This window comes from Anneissia japonica, unplaced genomic scaffold (genome assembly GCF_011630105.1).
Source record: "Anneissia japonica isolate Jap-2015-1 unplaced genomic scaffold, ASM1163010v1 scaffold288051_len111034_cov203, whole genome shotgun sequence".
NCBI classification, from domain to species: Eukaryota; Metazoa; Echinodermata; class Crinoidea; order Comatulida; family Comatulidae; genus Anneissia; species Anneissia japonica.
This window is the reverse complement of record NW_022703443.1, coordinates 73,746-91,887: the sequence shown is the minus strand read 5'-3', so window position 1 is coordinate 91,887 and position 18,142 is coordinate 73,746. Positions and strand designations below refer to the sequence as shown.

Here is an 18,142-nt window from a genome sequence, read left to right as displayed (position 1 = left end):
TTTGCTTGACAAAGGTTGATAACCGAAAACGTTTGCTCACTATTAAATAAATATATACCTGGCAACTTATTACTTTCTCTCCGGAGTTTTTTGTTTTATATATATATATATATAGTTAATATATATAATAATATATATATATAATAGTTAATGCCAAGCTTCAAGTTTAAGTTCATTTGTTTGTATAACACTGGAATTAAATATCATGATGTATTTATGTAAACAACAAAAAAAAACCAAATACTATATAACAAGTCGTAAGTCATAAATTACAGAAAGAATAATTTATCATCAGCCACCTACACTGAATAGCATGATAGCTGCAGGACAAAGATTTTTCAAGATCCAGCCTCCTTAGCACTGACAGAACAGTACCGCCAACCACTACATATTTTAGACATATTTGATCAAACTTATACATCTTAAGTAAGATCTGTCAACACTACAAATTGTTTTAGTTTAGTTTAGATTTATTTAGTTCAATCAGATTTAAAATACAAATACAAAAAAAATATGACAAAAATATCATACAGCAAAACAAATGACAACATAATCTGAATGAACCAAGGAATAACCTAAGAAAGTTTAAAATTAAACTTATTTCCAATGGGGTTCTTGTCCTTATGTGACAAATTTGTGTGACATGCATGATGATGTCATGCTACAACCAAATATGGGCATATCACATTTTTTGTCACATAAAATTGGATAGCGTAGACTGAGTTTAGGTACTATGCTACAGCTCCACCAAATTTTCTTACCATCTTTCGAAATGCAAAATAGTCGGTTGCATTAGGGTACGTTCTGACAGCCCACTCCTTTAACATTCCCCTGGGGACCATGTTGGTTTGCACTTCCTTCAGGATGTCACGAAGCACTTGATGACTAGCTTGCGAGCCTCTAGCCTGTACCATCTGAAGCCTGTCGTAATATCGCAGTATCGGGGTATCGTACTCATCCAGCTTGCTACATCTCTGTAAGCAACAACAATAACCACTAACAATTTAAAAATTTTAAAAAGGAAAATGGTAATGATAATAAATCAATAATAAAAATAACAATTCCCCAATTAATAACATTAATTATTATTCAATAATACCAATATACTGTGCAGATTTCGTTCATTAACGTACCTGTTTGTAGATGTCCAGTAATGAAAGGGAAGTGGGACTGTCTTGTACTAGCCTCATCTGTGGTGACACAGCAACCACTCGCGGGACAGTAAATTGAAGTTGCCTTTTAGCTGTTGCCTATTTGAAATAAAAATCAGTCTCGATTTAATAAATGTTATATCTTTTCTATATACAAGTAGGTAAGATTTTGAATATTCAGTGTTTGCAAGTTTTTCATGTTATTATGTACATTTTTGGATGGACACATTCATTTTAAAGTGTGATGGTGAAAAATGATAAGCATCTGTAAAGATGGTAAATAAACAAGTAGACAAACAAATTAAACCAAGAAAATAATTAGACAATGGTTAATTCTGTGAGTTAACTATTGAATTTTCTTTTCCCTAATAGAAACACAGTAAATTTCTATTTAGTATTTAACAACTATGATAGAAGAACAATAACAATACTAAAAATTAATGTTTATAATAAAACTTGCCTCAAATGTTTTCTGGGTCATGTTCAGACAAGTTTATACTTCTAAACATGATCCAAACCAGTGACACTTTTTTTTCTCAAGTAATTATTTAACATTAAATTTCAGTCAGTAATTATTTAATATTAAATTTTTATATAAACAATGTGTACATATTTTCATACTTTGTTGTTTTTAATTATACTTTATGTCATTTTTATTGGTTGAATAAATGTATACTGAATAAAAAAAAAGTCACAGCTATTAGAGTTGCTATATTGACATAGATATAAATAAATGTAATAAAACACAAATAATAAAGGCAATCAAATATTAATGTCAACATAAAAAAGATTTATAATTTCTAATATAGAACATTCAGGAAAATAATTTGATGTTAACATAAATCATTAAAGATGTAATTTAAAATATAATGTAAAAGTTATATAATTAAACACATATAAAACAAATAAAAAAATGTATCAGGGCATAATCTCTTAAGACTGCAAAAATCGAGCATGTTTTTTCAATGTTAATTATTTACTGGGTTTTTTTTTGTAAGTAGTAAATTATGCTTTTAATAATTACATCAGTGTTAAAAATGAGCATGTTTTGCCATGAAATATCACACAAATCTTTTTTATAGTAATAACATCTTTTTAAAGAAGTGTAATAACTTTGTCTTCAAAAAATGTAAATGATCAAATCTGATGAGCCTTTTAGGAGAAATATACAATAACGAATGTTAAAACAGAATGAATATTCAATATAATACGGTAATCCTTTATAATAGGAAAATGAGACGTTTAAGCCGTTAGTCCTGTGTGCATTAATGGTCCATGTGCATGTTAAAGAACACAGTACACTCTTCGGAAAAGAGTAGGGGATTGTCTCCAGGTGTACTGCCCAATCACCACCACAAGGACCCCCTAAATTTCCGTGGGCTATCCTTGGTGTTTACACCGAATAATTCCAATCCAATCGTGTCTCACCTTCCTCTTTGCTAGAAAATGATTCAACATGCGAAGTAGCTGAAGTACACGCTCCTCTCGGCGGGACTCACCAAGACACGCATTGTTAACAACTAAGTACGGGTAAATCTATAATAAAATAAATGAGGTATGACTAATTAGTAAAACAAAAGGTATTAACCATTGACATTTATTTTGATTATAAACTGGAAAATTTGGCATTCCTTTGAAACAATTGTTTGAAAAAAATATACATAATTATTATTGTTGTTATGTATTATCATCATCATTATTATTATTATTACTATTATTATTATTATTATTATACAAAAGTATACACAAATATATGGTGACATGCAATATATAAATTAATAATGCTTATGATACTATTATAAATAATGCTTATGTTTGCCAGTAGATAATGAATGCTGCCCCTAGAGTGTTAATTGATGACTATCCCCAAAACTCTAATCATATTAACTGCTACAGATAATGTTTTCAATGGTATTCTTAAAGTGCATCCATAATTTAGATTTGACTTATAAATATTTATTTACATTTAACCATCTTTCTATTGTCTATTTATTTAAGTTATGAGCTGCCTTTGTGGACATCAAAAAGCTATTATTCACATTAATTACACAATTTATTAATTATATGAGAAAACAATGTTAAAAAAAAGAATCATGTCATTTAGAAAATACTGTAGTGTTGAAGGACATGGGGAAGCGTTTAATCCTTTTATGGTGTATATAAGCAGGCAAGATGAGCAATTAGATTATTTTCCATTATGTTTAAGGGGCAATTTCCACAAGGTAAGTTTGCATTTCACATCATATTATTCCAGGTTAAGTATTCACAATAGAGACTACTTTATTTAAGTGTGTAGTTATTTATGTGAAGTGCCTAAAAGCCTATATTGGATCCTAGAGATAAAAAAAAAAAGTTGGGATTTTTTTTTTTTCGTAACCAAAACATCATATTTTGTAGTTATTTATGTGTAGTGCCTAAAAGCCTACAATGGATTCAAGAGAAAGAAAAAATGTTTAGGATTTTTTTTTTCACAACCAAAACACCATACTTTAAGTTAGTATGTTGTTATTTATGTGTAGTGCCTAAAAGCCTACAATGGATTCAGGTGGAAGAAAAAATGTTTAGGATTTTTTTTTTCACAACCAAAACACCATACTTTAAGTTAGTATGTTGTTATTTATGTGTAGTGATTGAAAGCGTACAATGGATTCTGTAGAAAAACAAAATTTAGGATTTTCTATTTCACAACCAAAACACCACGTCCCAAGGCTCAAATGAAGACTTTGTTAATGAGCATCAATCAAGGGTATCATAAAAACAACACCTGATTAGCTCTACTGGAATAATCACCTCATCAAATATGGTGTGAAATTATTTAAGATAAATGGATGTATTTTGAGATACCTTTCCATTGCTGCCTCGTATGTATAGTCTTCTTGCTGACGTATTATGTTTCTGGACGATCTGAACAGTTGGCATGAAACGTGCAATGCGTATATAGTAATGATTGTGTTTTGGTACCAGGAACTCTCCGGGGAGGTCCACATCAGCAGTGCTTGATGAGAAGTTACTTAAAAAGCGACATTTTTCTTCGATGAGAAATGACCTAGTAAGATGAAAAATAAATCAGAATAGAAATTTCAAATTATGAGATTTAAAAGGTATTCATAACTAAAGCTCAATACTGCATTAATAAGATTTTTCAATTCAAAATGTAATTTCAATCAATTTTATATATTTTGTGAAAACAGGAAAATTCAAGGGTATATTCACCAACTTTTCCTCCTAACACAGTTAGTAATAAACTAAATGGTAGTAGGACATAAGAATTTGAAGGTAAATGGGGTTCAATTATTTAATTACAATTATTAATTTATTACAATAAGAAAACACACAATGTAAACTATTATAGGTAAAGGTAAACATAGGAGGACAAACCATAAATCACATTAAAATTGTGTTCAATTGCTAATTAATGGGCATGGTTTGTGACTACCTAGCCACTGTAATGAGGCATTGATAGTTCAGTACCTACATTTTCATATACCTATATCCATATATGCATGTTTTGGGTAATTTGACCATGGAGATTGTGACACACTTAGTTTGCACTGCATTCTGTTTAGGTCAAAGTGACTAGGTACATGGTTTAGTTTGACCAACATTAATTCAATGTCAACATATCTCTAGGCCCTATCTGAGGCTTAAGCTCCATCTACACCATCAAACTGTCTATCGTATGCCCATATATAGTCATGATGTGCCTATATTTGGTGATGATGTGATGTCATCATCATCATGACCATATTAAGGCATGTCACATGTTTCGGACAGACGATTGGGAGGAGTTTTATTCATGAGAAAACTATCCTAACTGTTTAACAGGATTCGAATCCAGGACCCCAGTATTGCAAGCCAAATATCTGCTCCATTGCACAACTTATGATATGAATTGTCTTTATTAAAAAAAAAATACAAGTTACTGACTTTGGTAGAAGTTTGCACTTGACTTCTAGAGTTTTAATCCATTTTTTCAGCTTATGTATCAGGTTGTGGAGTTTTGTTGACCCAGGTACAGAGAAGTCAAAATCCAGAGTAAACTGGTTCTTCAGTCGCTGGAAGATTGGATCCTGCGAAGTGGCCTGGACACGACGTGCCAAAGATTCTGACGCAGCACTGGAGAAAGTGGTTGCTACACTGGACACATTCTCGATTCCAACGCCAAAAGTACTGACTAATTTCTTGACAAAACTGAGCATATGAGGTGTTACTTTTGCCTCAGCAACTGTAATGAAAAAAAAATAATGGAAATAAATAATACTAATAACAATAATAAAAATATTACATAAATTATTATATTACAATTATTATTTAAAAAATATCACCCCTAGCAACAATTTTCATCTTACATGCTAAGCAGTACTCATAAACAATAATAAAAATAATGCTATATATTTAGATATTGCCAATTCCAAATCAATGCTCAAAGATGCTGAGCGTTATTACCATTGGTCACTGAATAACATACAGTAATCAATGCCACAACATCCTACCAGGTACCCATTTTATAGTCCTGGATAGAGAGAGAAAAAACAAAGATAAAGTGCCTTGCCCAAGGACACAGCAAGTGTTTTGAACCCCTGACCTCAAGGTTGGGAGTCCAAGTCATAACCGATGTGCCAACCACTTCTAAATCAATTAAGCTTTTTTACCTACAATCTACGACACCATTAATAAGGCATATAAATATTCCTAACATATTACATACCTGCTCCCCTGTTCTCAAATGCAACTGCCTGACACTTAGCCAATGCTTGTTTCAACTGGCGTAAAACTTCTTCATACCATGTTTCTCGGAACCAAACCATCTATAAGTAAGGTTATATATATAAATATAAATGATCGAAAACATACCTCAAATGAAAAATGCAAATCATTTATAAAGGCCTCACTGTGTAGACAGCCCGTAATGGTTGATATGATGATAACAACAATAAACATTGATGAATGTTTGTACTAAAGCAATACCTGATCTACAATTCCCTCAAGAGAGGATAGCAGCGTCGGATGGAGGTCTCTCTGTATCTGCATGATCTTGCTACAGCGCCACATAGGGGCAGTGGCACGTATTGGACCCTGGCTAGATGAGCTTGCTGATGCTGAAGGTGCTGCTGTTGTGCTACCAGTAGTGGATGAACTGTTGCTAGCAGTGGTGGCTAGAAAAGAATATCATCAATCGATAAATTTTACTTATAAGAGTGATTTACTTTGCACTGTATGGAATGCAACTTGCCCATAGTGTTACATTTGTTTTGATGAGTAAGATCCCTAAGGTAATTTTTCTGTACATGAATTTACCAAATCATCTGTCAATATTCCTAGGTTAACTTAAATGTTACATAAAGAAAACTTTTGAATTATTTATTGTATCTTTAAACAAATGTAATCCTTTATCTCGTTTTAAAAAAAGGCTTGCTTCATACAAATGCTCTCATTTTCATAAGGTAATTACCAGAAATAGAAACTTGCCATTTACTGGGTTATCCAGGTTATGAATTCAGAAAATAGATATCATATTACAACATAAACCGACAGTTCTTTAGAGACTAGCTTGAACAGTTATTGATACACAAGCTATTGTGCATCAATGCGTGCACAAAACCTTCTGTTTCAATTGTTCAAACTAGTCTTTAAAGTGCTCCCTGACAATTAATGGTCATGATTCAGGGGCGGATTTGAAATCGGCACTGTCTCCTGCAATCTTGTGAGCAAGGAAAAATATCTCGGAAACTAGCCTTGTCTCACTCAAATCAGCTGGCTATCAGTGTCCCCATGCACATCAAAATGCAATTAAATGCGTTAAGAAAGCTCATGAAACCAGATCACTTGGAAGAACCTTCTTCCCACTTCAGACCCATGCACATTATTTATATTATACCATAAAGGTGAAATTGTTAAGTTATTTATTATCTTTTATTGAAAATCTGAAAAAAAACTACACATGAGGCAAAAGTCCCCGTTAGCAAAAATGGTCCATAGTGATCTGTCTGATAGTTGAGAGTGAGCTGTCAAATGGTCCAGAGGGAGCTGTTAGCAGCTCAATAAACTTAACTTTAATTGGTTTTAAGAATGTCCATTGGGAGTTAACAAGAGAGTCCTGCCAGCAACATATAGCCATTGGAATGTAAACAACAATCACTCACTTCATCTCATGGGCTTCAGTGGCAATAAATAATTTAAGAACCCTTCACTATTCAACAAACCAGCATGATGAATAACCCAGGTTTTTTCCAAAAGCCGGGTGCCATGGACCAGTTCTGTTAATGGCCAGAAATGCAGCATGTAATATTGACATTCATTTTATCACTAACTTTTAGCTTCTGCTGCTGATTTAGTGGTGGGCTGGGCAACATCTTTTGTTGCATTTGTGTTCGGTTCTGTCTTCACAATGGTGGCAGGTGGTTTGGAGGAGGTGCCATCAGTTGATGTAGCTGCACCATCATTGCTGGCTGCTTTAGCCTTTAATAGCAAAAGCTCACCACTTTTATCTAAGGAAAAACATACGAAGAAATAGTCCAGTTATTTAAAAATTCTTTAAATAACCATACCATACCATATTAAACAAATCAATTTTAGATAGTATAAATTCATTGTAGAACTGTAACCTGATGAAACTATTCAAATATTTAAGTACTGTATAAATTCAACTAATTATGTAACTTACATCGCTCTCTCTGCTCTATCTTCAATGTAAGGTACAATGTTCTGATTGGGAAATAAACAGCCTGCGGGTACACCCTGCCCACCTGAACCAGCAAGTTCAGAATAATCTTGCCTTCACAGCCAACTAAACACGTCAAGAGCTGTGGTATCCTGCAAAAAAAAAAATTCAATTTTGAAGCATACTGCATTCTGCACCAGAGAGAAATGACAGAAATTGGATGTATTGGATAACAGGCAACAGAGTAAGACAACTAAGCATGCTAGAAGCTCTAGTATCCTGCAAAAGAAAGTAATCAATTGAAATTGAAAGTGTGTTTCACTTGTGCTAGTAAACACATATTTAAATAGAAATTCTATGATGATTATAGTGGTGATAAATGATGATGATTATGATTGTGATGATGATGGTAATGATTATGGTGGTGGTGATGATGATAATGACGATATTATTGGATCAATTAAATTAAAAATAAAAAAAAATTATATTGGTTAAAAATCTTACCATGGCAGCCATTGAAAAGCAGGTATTCCTACTGCATACTTGTCAACAGCGTCAGCTAAGGGAAGGTTGTTCTTTTCGTCATCAAATGTAAGAAGCCAAAGCACCTTTGCAAGGTATTTGCGTGATTTGCTCTCATTCTGATGTCTGCACGCGTGTAAAAAGCACACAATAGCCGACACACCCACATTGATTTGCCTTTGATAAAAAATTTAAATAAATTAATCGAGTATTTCAATAATATATAACTCTCCATATGTTCCCAAACACACTTTAATGAATACTGATAAAATGCTTATTGAAATATACTTAGGACGGCTACTTTATATGATGGTAATACATTTTATTAGGTTGTTGAATGCCTTGACATTAATTTTGTTTTTGCAATTTAATCAATGTTTTTTTAAAAACCCTGAAAACAGTTAATTATAATTGTTTTAAATGCTCTACATTAAAAATGCCATATTATTACTCATGATATCTTATACTGTTATTATTAGACTTTTAAAACTTTCTCTTAATTTTCAACTGCTACATAATTTTCTTTTGTGAAGATTTGTTCTTCTGAAAACAGTTAATTATAATTGTTTTAAATGCTCTACATTAAAAATGCCATATTATTACTCATGATATCTTATACTGTTATTATTAGACTTTTAAAACTTTCTCTTAATTTTTAACTGCTACATACTTTTCTTTTGTGAAGATTTGTTCGAGGTAATCACCCCAGAGTGCCCAAGCTTTTACTAACGTGTCATGCATTTGGACTGCAGCCGAGAAAGCTTTGTTTGCCTCATCCGACCTGTAAATGGTAGCAAAGAAAAAAATGGAATCAACCAAAGTAAAATCAACAACATGTATTGGCCATTATCTCTACAACACAATTTGCACGTTAACAGAACATCTAGGTAACAGTCATTGCAGTAACAGTAGTAGCTTGGGGCTGTGCTTTAGCTATTGTAATAACAATAAATTTCAACTATCATTCTACCATCTATTATACAAACAATTCTATACAATTATTGTTATCATTATTATTATTATTTTTATGGTTGTTATTATAACATTACCTGCCAACTTGAGCTAAGAACATGCCCTTGAGTGCGTAGAACTCTGCTGTCATTTCTTTGTTGAAGTATTTCAGATTTGTAGATTCAATCACCTCCAGTCCCTCCTGCAGCTCTTGTTTACCCATAGTTCCTGCCATCTGCAGGTAGCATTTCACTTGTTGCCGAATCTTCTGGAAGCAGTCTATTATTGGCACACTCGGAATAGTGTGAATTCTTTAAGAAATCAGGAGAAAATTCATTAACTGATAAAAATATTACAAACTGTTATCATATTATTATAATCTACACTGTAAATGCCAAAAACAACTTTTTAAAGTAGATCAATAAAATTTAGATGAGCAAATATAATACAATAAGAACTAGAGCAGTCAGTCCACAGAGTGCATACCTCCACCCTGTGCCTGAATACAGTACCAGCAATACGCAGACCATGTATAATGGGCGAAACTGCAGCATACCCTCAATATAATAAATGGAATCGTATTCAGGCACATTATTTTCTTGAGTGTACCACTATTTCTTATTATTATAAGAAATCAATGGAATCGCCTGACATATTCAGGCATATTATTTTCTTGAGTGCTGCCTGAATATGTGGGGCAATTCCATTATTTTTTTTTTATGCTCCAGAGTAAAAAATGAATTTCCATGACCTTGACCTTTGACATTTTCTTCCAAAAATTCAATGGTGTCTTTCTTTGATTATTATGTACTATTCCACTAGATTTTACGATGATCCATTTATTAGTTTTTGTGTAATCTTGCTAAGAGACAGACAGAAAAAGAGACAGTCCGCAGTGAATATATAACCTCCTAGGCAGAGGTAATGAAGTGTAGAAGAACTAAATGGCTGACCTGCTAAGAGAATCCAGAGCTGGACCAATAAGTGAGTGTTTCCTGGCAACCTTTCCATAGTTGATAATAGATTGGGCTGATGCATGCACACCAAGCATTGCATGGCTTGAATGTTGCTATTGAAAACAATACAACAATGAAGTTATTAATCAAATAAAAATTATAATGAAAACCAAAAAATCGTGTCAAGTATAGCATTGGAAACGGTGACCCACCAAAATATTTTGGTGACCCACTGGTGGTGAGTACTAAGAGTTGGGTGCAGTACAGGAAAGCCTGGATGCTCAGGATAACTAATTGCTTAAGGCAGAAAATACACAAAAGTCATAAGTAAGGCAGATTGCACATTAATGTAATAATGTTAATGCATGATTAGAATGACTTACAGGGTCACTAGTGGCTTGGTTATCATACGCTGACACAATGGCCTGGTAGTGATGTTGTCTCCACATAAAGATGTCACTCCAGTGAGACAGGTCGTCTGACACCATTGGTAGACGATTCCTTAAAGAGATGTAATTAAAATTATGAGCATCATATTATTGATTAGCAATACATTTATTACTTGATGTAAAAATATTTCATAGATTACCTCCATGTTTTCACAATAGCTTTCATATCATGGATGCTTTGGTTACGTCCAATGTTACTAGGCTGCAGGCCTTGATGGATCTGAGCTGCCTCTTGAAGCTCCATGATCCTGTGCGCTGCCTGCAAAATGGGTGTGTGAGCCTGGGTGACGTAGCTTGGCAGGCGACGCCATTCCTTTATAGCCTGACTGCTTGACATCTCAACTAGGCGTTCAATAAGGTTCAGATTCCTCTCATCAGGATGGCAAATGGCGATGTATCCTCGATACAAATTCACTTTCCAATTCATTTCACGTGGGCAGCTTAACTCAACCTATATAGACATCACAATGTAATTTTAATTAGAAATACAGTCAGTCTTAAAGTTAACTAACAATAACTCAACATTTGAACTGCCTGACTTGTATATTTAAGTACTAGTTATAGCTTTCAATTGCAAAAAAAAAAAAAAACTATCCAACTAATAGATGCATATACAATACTGTATGTATAGACATTGCATAGATCTTTCAATTGGCTGATAATTAACTTAAAGGTTTTTGATGTAAAAATTTCAAGACTAAAATTATAGTAAAGTAATAAAAACAGACATATGGAAATTTACCAATATAAGATACTATAAAAATTACAGACAAATTATATGTATGTATTGTGGTGTGTCAAGACAAATTAGGAAAGAAATCAATGCAGGTGAAATTTGATCAATAAGGTGTTTAATAATGCTTTTTGCCAAAAAGAAAAATAATGAATTACTTATGTCATTTGATTTCTAAAGTTAAAGTTCTATCAAGACTATCAAAATACTGTATATAGGCAGGACATCACATCATGACCATATATAGGCACATCATGACCATATATAGGCACATCATGACCATATATAGGCACATCATGACCATATATATAGGCACATCATGACCATATATAGGCACATTATGACCATATATGGCCATACAAAAGATTTTTTGTCAAAGAAGATTTGATAGTCTGGACAAAGCTTTAAAAAATTAGACAAAGGATCAAAGGATAATCTTTGTTCAACTTAAATGAAAAGATTGTAATTATGTATAGTCCATAAACTTGATATTCATAACAGGCTTACCTTGGCTAATGACTCTTTCATGGCACCCCAGTTGGGTACTCTCCATGCACTCTCAAGCACAAGGTGTGGGTTCGACTGTACTTTGGAGTTGCCATAGTCCATCAAAAGGTCCCATTGGCCCAATTCCTTTGAACACTTTATCCAGTGCTCTTCCCACAGACGATACTCCGGGAAAACGGATGGTGACTGTGATCCAGAATTATGATCAGAACGAGCTTTCATCATTGCCTGTAATATAGTTTGGTGATATCATATCACTTTTACACATCATTATGATAATGATCATATTTAACAAACCTTACATTAGTAAGTTGCTTAGCAACTACCAAAACTTAGCTTAACTGTCCACAGTTAGCTACTCTACTTACAACCCTTAGTCTAGTTTTCCAACAATGCTTGGGAAAAACAGCTTACGCCTAACAGCTAAGTCACATGCTACATTAAGGAGTTTTCGATTTGCACGTCCACTATGTCGACTGATAACCTATGACGTAGTTTTGATGACTTGCGCATGTGTCAAGTCGACTAACACGACGACTGCCAAATTTGAGAACGTGTTCAGCAGCGTTTTGACGTTCACTCTCTGACTGAGATAATAAGTAGACGTATGACGTCATATCACTGCAAACTTTTGATTCATGATGGAGGACGATGTCGTGGTGCTTCTTAGTTTGGCAAAATTATCTTCTACTGGGGATGTAAGTAAATAGCATTTTGGTTAAGTTATGTCCTATTTGCAAACTATAGAATTATCCATTATTATTAGCTAGGCCAAGGGAGCCTAAGCCTAGGCTAGGCTAGGCCGCCAGCCTTCAGTCAGGCTGGGCGTATCCAGGAAAAAGGAAATAATTTCTCAGTGATCTGTTAAAAAAAAAAACAAAAAAAAAAACCCTATATTGAACAAAGGAGAGGTGCACACTCAACAGGAAGATTTATGTTTTTACAACTCCCTGCCCTGAATACCCCATGGATATACCATTAAGCGATTCGCGAAGCCGATGAAGATTTGCCATGTTGAGCTGCTTGGACTACAGTACCTGAGTGTTGAGTAAGATACCACGGCCAGTGTATTCGAATAGCATGCGCGAACACGGGGAAACCCCAGATCACAAGGTTATAAGTTCACTGACGTGTCAACATGGACGTTCACTTAAATCGAAACGTTCAGATAACCAGTGGACAAGTACCAGTCGACTGCTCGGATTTTCTACTCACGCGGATGTGAAAGCCGTCCACGTCCACTCAAATCAAAAAGTCCTTAATATTAGCTAACTACTCACAGATTCATAGGCCTGCTGTGCTTGTTCATAAAACCCTTGCTGCTCATACGCTATTCCTGTTGCTGTGTCCGGGAACTTGCACCGCTTCTGCCACAGCCCTGCCCACATATCTTCCTCTTCTAACAGTTCATAAATCCCAGCAAGCGAATCAAGTGTTTCCTGTAGAAAAAAAAAGCAAAAATCATATGTCTTTCTTAATTGATAAGCTCATATTTTCATCAAAAAAAAAACTGTAGGGAGAAACTATAATCATCCTACACTATGACACATCTTAAGGTATTTATTCTGTGATTGGCCAAGTTTTAAGCCTGGTTTCCATAAAATCGCTACACTCTATGACCAACAGTTTTTGGCTATGCTTATTGGTTGGTTGAATCAGGCAGTCTGAATCATTGCATCAGAGACAGCTATGCAGTATAAACGATTGCAGTGAAAACAACATAGAAAAAGTGTAGCAACTTTATGGAAACCAGGCTTTAGGCTCAATCTCTTAAACATGTAAGCTGTTAGACTAATCACATGACAATCACATGATTATGAGGGATTACTATAAAGGTAAAGACAACATGATTATAAGCATGTCAACTTATATGGCACAGTGGTAAGCATTGTGGCTTGGGTGCAATCACATTAATAAAGTCATTGAGCACGGTACTCTATATAACAATGAAAGCAGCTAGATGGAATATAACACCCCCCTGGTTCAGTGCATAAATAGTGGCTACCACTGATTTTAACCAACTTCAGTATTCTGCTCTTGTTATAAATACTAAATTACTATCAAACATTAATAAAAAAATAAAAGATGCATTGACTAACCTGCTGAAGACTAGCTGTGTTGTCAGGCTCAAAGAAATCATAGACGCTTCCTACGTTAATGTTGCGTGGTTTATGCTGCATGTTGAATCCACTCTCAATGGCCTGTTGTTCAAGGATGAGCACAGACCGATGCCAGAGATTATGTGTTTTGGACAAATACTATGGGAAAACAATGGAAAATGTGAAATTAAATATTAATATGAATTTAGTTAATTAAATAATAATAATGCTAAACTTTACTTCTGTGGATATAGGATGCTATATAAATTTGATGAACATTGAACAAAAAAGCACAAAGTACAATAATAATAAATCATGGCTAAATCCATTCTATTTCTTGTTCTATTTGGAACAGGAATGTTTCTAATTGCATGTTATATTGTTCTGTTTCTAACCACAATATACAATTACTGTACATATGAGATTGTGATAATGCTAAGCCTACCTTTAGAACACATGGCCTGATGGAAATTGTTGGAACACACTGAGCGACAGCTTCCAACATGGTGTTGATAGTACTAGGATTACAGTCCTTCTGATGATGGTGACTACCACTACAGAGGAAGGGTCCAATCTCCTGAGACAGAAGCTGAAATATAATGAAAAAAATAAAAACATTACTGATCTGGCTGACAATAAGTACAATTGAAATACCATATAAGTGGAGCTGAAGCTTGGTAAATCAAGAAACTTGCATTCAAATCCTAACTTTGTTATACTTTTCAAAACCTTTGACATTTGCCTAAATAGTGTCATTATTACATCACATCATGTCCAGACATCAGTTTTTTCAAAGAAAATTTGATAGCTTGGACAGGACTTAACAGTTCACTGTGTGTTCAGTCATGCATAACTTGTGCATTAGAGTTGCCTCAAGTCTCTAATTTATTGACTTTTCCTAGTGTTTTTTTGGAGCACGCCACCACCATCTGTTTTGTTGCGTTGTTGAATTTGTATTGGAATGAAAGCATATTAATATTGACTTACTGTTTGTTGTTTTTCACTTAAAATCTTCCAGAGTTTTGGAAACATGTCAATCCACACAGAATGACTTAAATTTGTGCTATTGTGGCATAAGTTGGAAAGAGCCGTCAGGAAATTAAAAGTCTGTAAAAAAAAAATAATTTTAATATACAACAGGAATAAAATAGAGGTTACAGAAAAAACCCCACCAAATCTTTACCTGTACTTGATTACTCTATAATGAAGTGAAATGCTGTCTATGAGAATAGAAAATTTATTTTAAATATAGGTACTTGGTAAGAGTCAGGAACTGTATTTTGTTGACAATTCTGTACAACCTTTAAAAACAGAGTGTACACAGCTAGATGAAAACAATCTTAGTAGGACAAATGTCAATTTTGAACAGGCAGAAGGTGGCCCTTGTGATCCCTTTAGTTGGTCTAGATCTGCCGGCCACTGGTTTACACACTAAGGAGATGAAGATATGGAGGGAGTTTTTGTTATAAAGGCTGTAAAACAAGAAAGAGTGTTATCACCTAACCTTAAATTCTCTGAGCTGCTCAAGGAATTTCATTTGTCTAGTAATCAGCTGGCTTAAGGTCTGCTTGTTGTCAGATGACTTCTTAAACGACGAGCCATCAGGTTGATTCAATTCAACGTCCACATCAATATCCTGTAGAAAATATAAATGCAATATCCATCAATAATAATATGTACGTTTTTATGTAGCACTCTACATATACATCTCAGAGCACTTTTCCACATTATTACCCCAGTCATTGGAACCATGCCTATGGGGGAAATTCCATAGTTGCTGCATTTTGCACTTAAACCTCTTCAGATACCCACTTATAGTCCTTGGTAGAGAGGAGCAACACAGATAAAGTACCTTGCTAAATAAACAATAAACAAAATAGTGCCAAACCACTCCAATAAACCAAGATACATGTGATTAAAGTCTAAAATAAAATTCAACATTCAAAAGTGCAATATTAAAAAAAAAAACACTGCAAACCTCTACAGATTCAACATCCATCGGTTCCTCTTTCATTTGTAGAGCAAGTGTGAAAGCCGTTTTGTCATGCGAGTCAGCTAAGCCAATCACAGAGGTGATTGCAGGTAGTTGGGAGGAGTTAACAGTTGTGATGGACAGACCACTCACTGTCACTGCCATAATAAGCTAAAGAAATAAAATATAAACATTAGTTAGAAATGAGATGCTAGACATATATTTGGAAATATAAACAGGAAAATCAACATTTTGTTATGGAAATAGCTAACATGCTGTATATAAACACTATAAATACCCACATATAGAATACACTACAAAAAAATCTATATAATCCAAATTGAATGAAGTTCTTTACAGAAGCATAGTACCCTATTAAACACATTAATCTATTTAAAATAGTTTAAATAATAAACACTTACTTCTATACATTTCTTCAGCCAATAGTGACTTTGCATAGATTCCCAATTCTGTGACGCTGTAATGTAGAGCAACCTATCAAACAGCCGCTTCTTAATACTGTGATTAAACACAGAGAAGAACTTGGCACGAATGTGAGGCTGTTTACATCGCAATCCCGACAAGAATGCTGGCTCAAGTTTTGCTGTAAGCTCACTAGCTGCAAGACTTTCATCTCTGGAATTGGCAAACAACAAATGTCACTGTATTGAATATAGTTTTAAAAAATATATATATTTCTGAATGTATAGACTGCTATTTCAAAGAACCTTGTAATTCTTCATCACACCTTTTTGATGCCCACCTTTTAGGGCCTCTCCACCTCCTCTTTATCATCTCTCCTCAGCCATTTCCTACTAGGCACGTTCCCTATCACTATCTACCTTAGTTATCTATTCTCTTCTAGGCCTGCCTATTGTCATTCCCCCTTGTTATCCAGCTTTACTAGACTTTTTAGCCTTTTATCATCGTTCATTTTGTAGCAAGATTTTCAAACAACAAAACACAGTATTGTGACGCTAACCTGTAAACAAAGTTGACAAGGTCAAGAAACTGAGCATGTAGTTCCAGCTCATCAGGGAACCGGCTCTCAACATATTGCATAAGTTTCACAAGAAGGATTGACTTGTCCCTCAATGCTGGCGATTGATTCATCATAATTTGAGTCTACAATACGACATCAACAGCAGTCATTATCAATGATACATATCATATATCAAATGAAAAGGTAAATTACAGAATAATTAATCAAGCAATCAAGCTAGGGAGTTTGTTAGTTAACAGCAAAGAGTATACAACTGCAAGTGGTATGTGTGCCTACAAAATCAGAACTGTCAGTCTTGCTATTCAATACTCTTTGTTAAGAGGAAGTAATGGAAACTTTTTAGCAAACTAGGAGCCTGATGAAAAGAGAACAAAATTAAAAAGCAAGCTAAGGGCCTAACATGGCCTGCATGAAGACAAAAGGACATAGAATGTAATGAAGTTACTGAAAAGTCATCTGTGTATTGAACACATTAAATTATTGTTATTGTCGTATTCCAGAACACAGTTTGTTCCGAGTCTATGTTGTGCAGAGAACGTAGGAGTTGTGGATGAGTGAATCCATTCTAGTGTTACCTCATTGCGTGAATCGAAAGCGCCGTCATTAAGAGGAATAAAAATCTGTTGAGCATTATGTGTGGGGATGTGACAAACCTGATGATCAAGCAATGAATATTTTTATTAATTTCACAAACCTTAATCTTAATCCAATCCTCTACCATTTTGACAATGGTTTTCAGTACTTTAGGTTCGGAGGACTTTTCAATGAGCTGTGACAAAATTATCTGAATGAAGTTACGTTTCATGTCGTTACTCATTACGCCCACACGGTTCTTAACAAGGTCTAGACTAATCACCAGCAGCTCTGATGCAACTGTAAAAATCAAGAAGTTAAATGTCAAATAACTGATACAATAGCGTTCACCTACTGAAAAAATATAAACCATCTAATAACAATTTTAAATTAGATACAGGGCTTGTGCTGGTTAATTAAAGCAAGTATTAATAAGAATATAAAGCACACAAGTCCACTATAAGCAGTGATCACAGCAAAGGACTGAAGTTCATAATTTATCAATACAGTATTAATAAATAATAATTGACAAATGAATAACCACATTTTTCCATCAAATCTTGAT

The 18,142-nt window shown here is 34.2% G+C and overlaps 1 protein-coding gene across 2 annotated transcripts in view; it reads right to left on the bottom strand.

Annotated features, from left to right (window-relative positions):
• Nucleotides 1-18,142, bottom strand: part of LOC117104459 (transformation/transcription domain-associated protein-like) — a 55,412-nt gene that overhangs the window by 6,748 nt on the left and 30,522 nt on the right. For both annotated transcript variants that reach the window (XM_033245307.1, XM_033245308.1), the window contains exons 45-69: nt 17,699-17,877; nt 16,984-17,126; nt 16,424-16,637; nt 16,008-16,172; nt 15,534-15,665; nt 15,017-15,136; nt 14,475-14,618; nt 14,030-14,188; nt 13,211-13,369; nt 11,931-12,158; nt 10,831-11,141; nt 10,625-10,742; nt 10,239-10,354; nt 9,384-9,596; nt 9,005-9,115; nt 8,317-8,511; nt 7,816-7,964; nt 7,463-7,639; nt 6,120-6,307; nt 5,860-5,959; nt 5,079-5,376; nt 3,996-4,197; nt 2,580-2,687; nt 1,134-1,250; nt 762-974 (exon numbers count right to left, since the gene is read on the bottom strand). In XM_033245307.1, the coding sequence (XP_033101198.1) occupies nt 762-974; nt 1,134-1,250; nt 2,580-2,687; nt 3,996-4,197; nt 5,079-5,376; nt 5,860-5,959; nt 6,120-6,307; nt 7,463-7,639; nt 7,816-7,964; nt 8,317-8,511; nt 9,005-9,115; nt 9,384-9,596; nt 10,239-10,354; nt 10,625-10,742; nt 10,831-11,141; nt 11,931-12,158; nt 13,211-13,369; nt 14,030-14,188; nt 14,475-14,618; nt 15,017-15,136; nt 15,534-15,665; nt 16,008-16,172; nt 16,424-16,637; nt 16,984-17,126; nt 17,699-17,877 (4,259 nt within the window). The remainder of the gene's footprint in view (nt 1-761; nt 975-1,133; nt 1,251-2,579; nt 2,688-3,995; nt 4,198-5,078; nt 5,377-5,859; nt 5,960-6,119; nt 6,308-7,462; nt 7,640-7,815; nt 7,965-8,316; nt 8,512-9,004; nt 9,116-9,383; nt 9,597-10,238; nt 10,355-10,624; nt 10,743-10,830; nt 11,142-11,930; nt 12,159-13,210; nt 13,370-14,029; nt 14,189-14,474; nt 14,619-15,016; nt 15,137-15,533; nt 15,666-16,007; nt 16,173-16,423; nt 16,638-16,983; nt 17,127-17,698; nt 17,878-18,142) is intronic.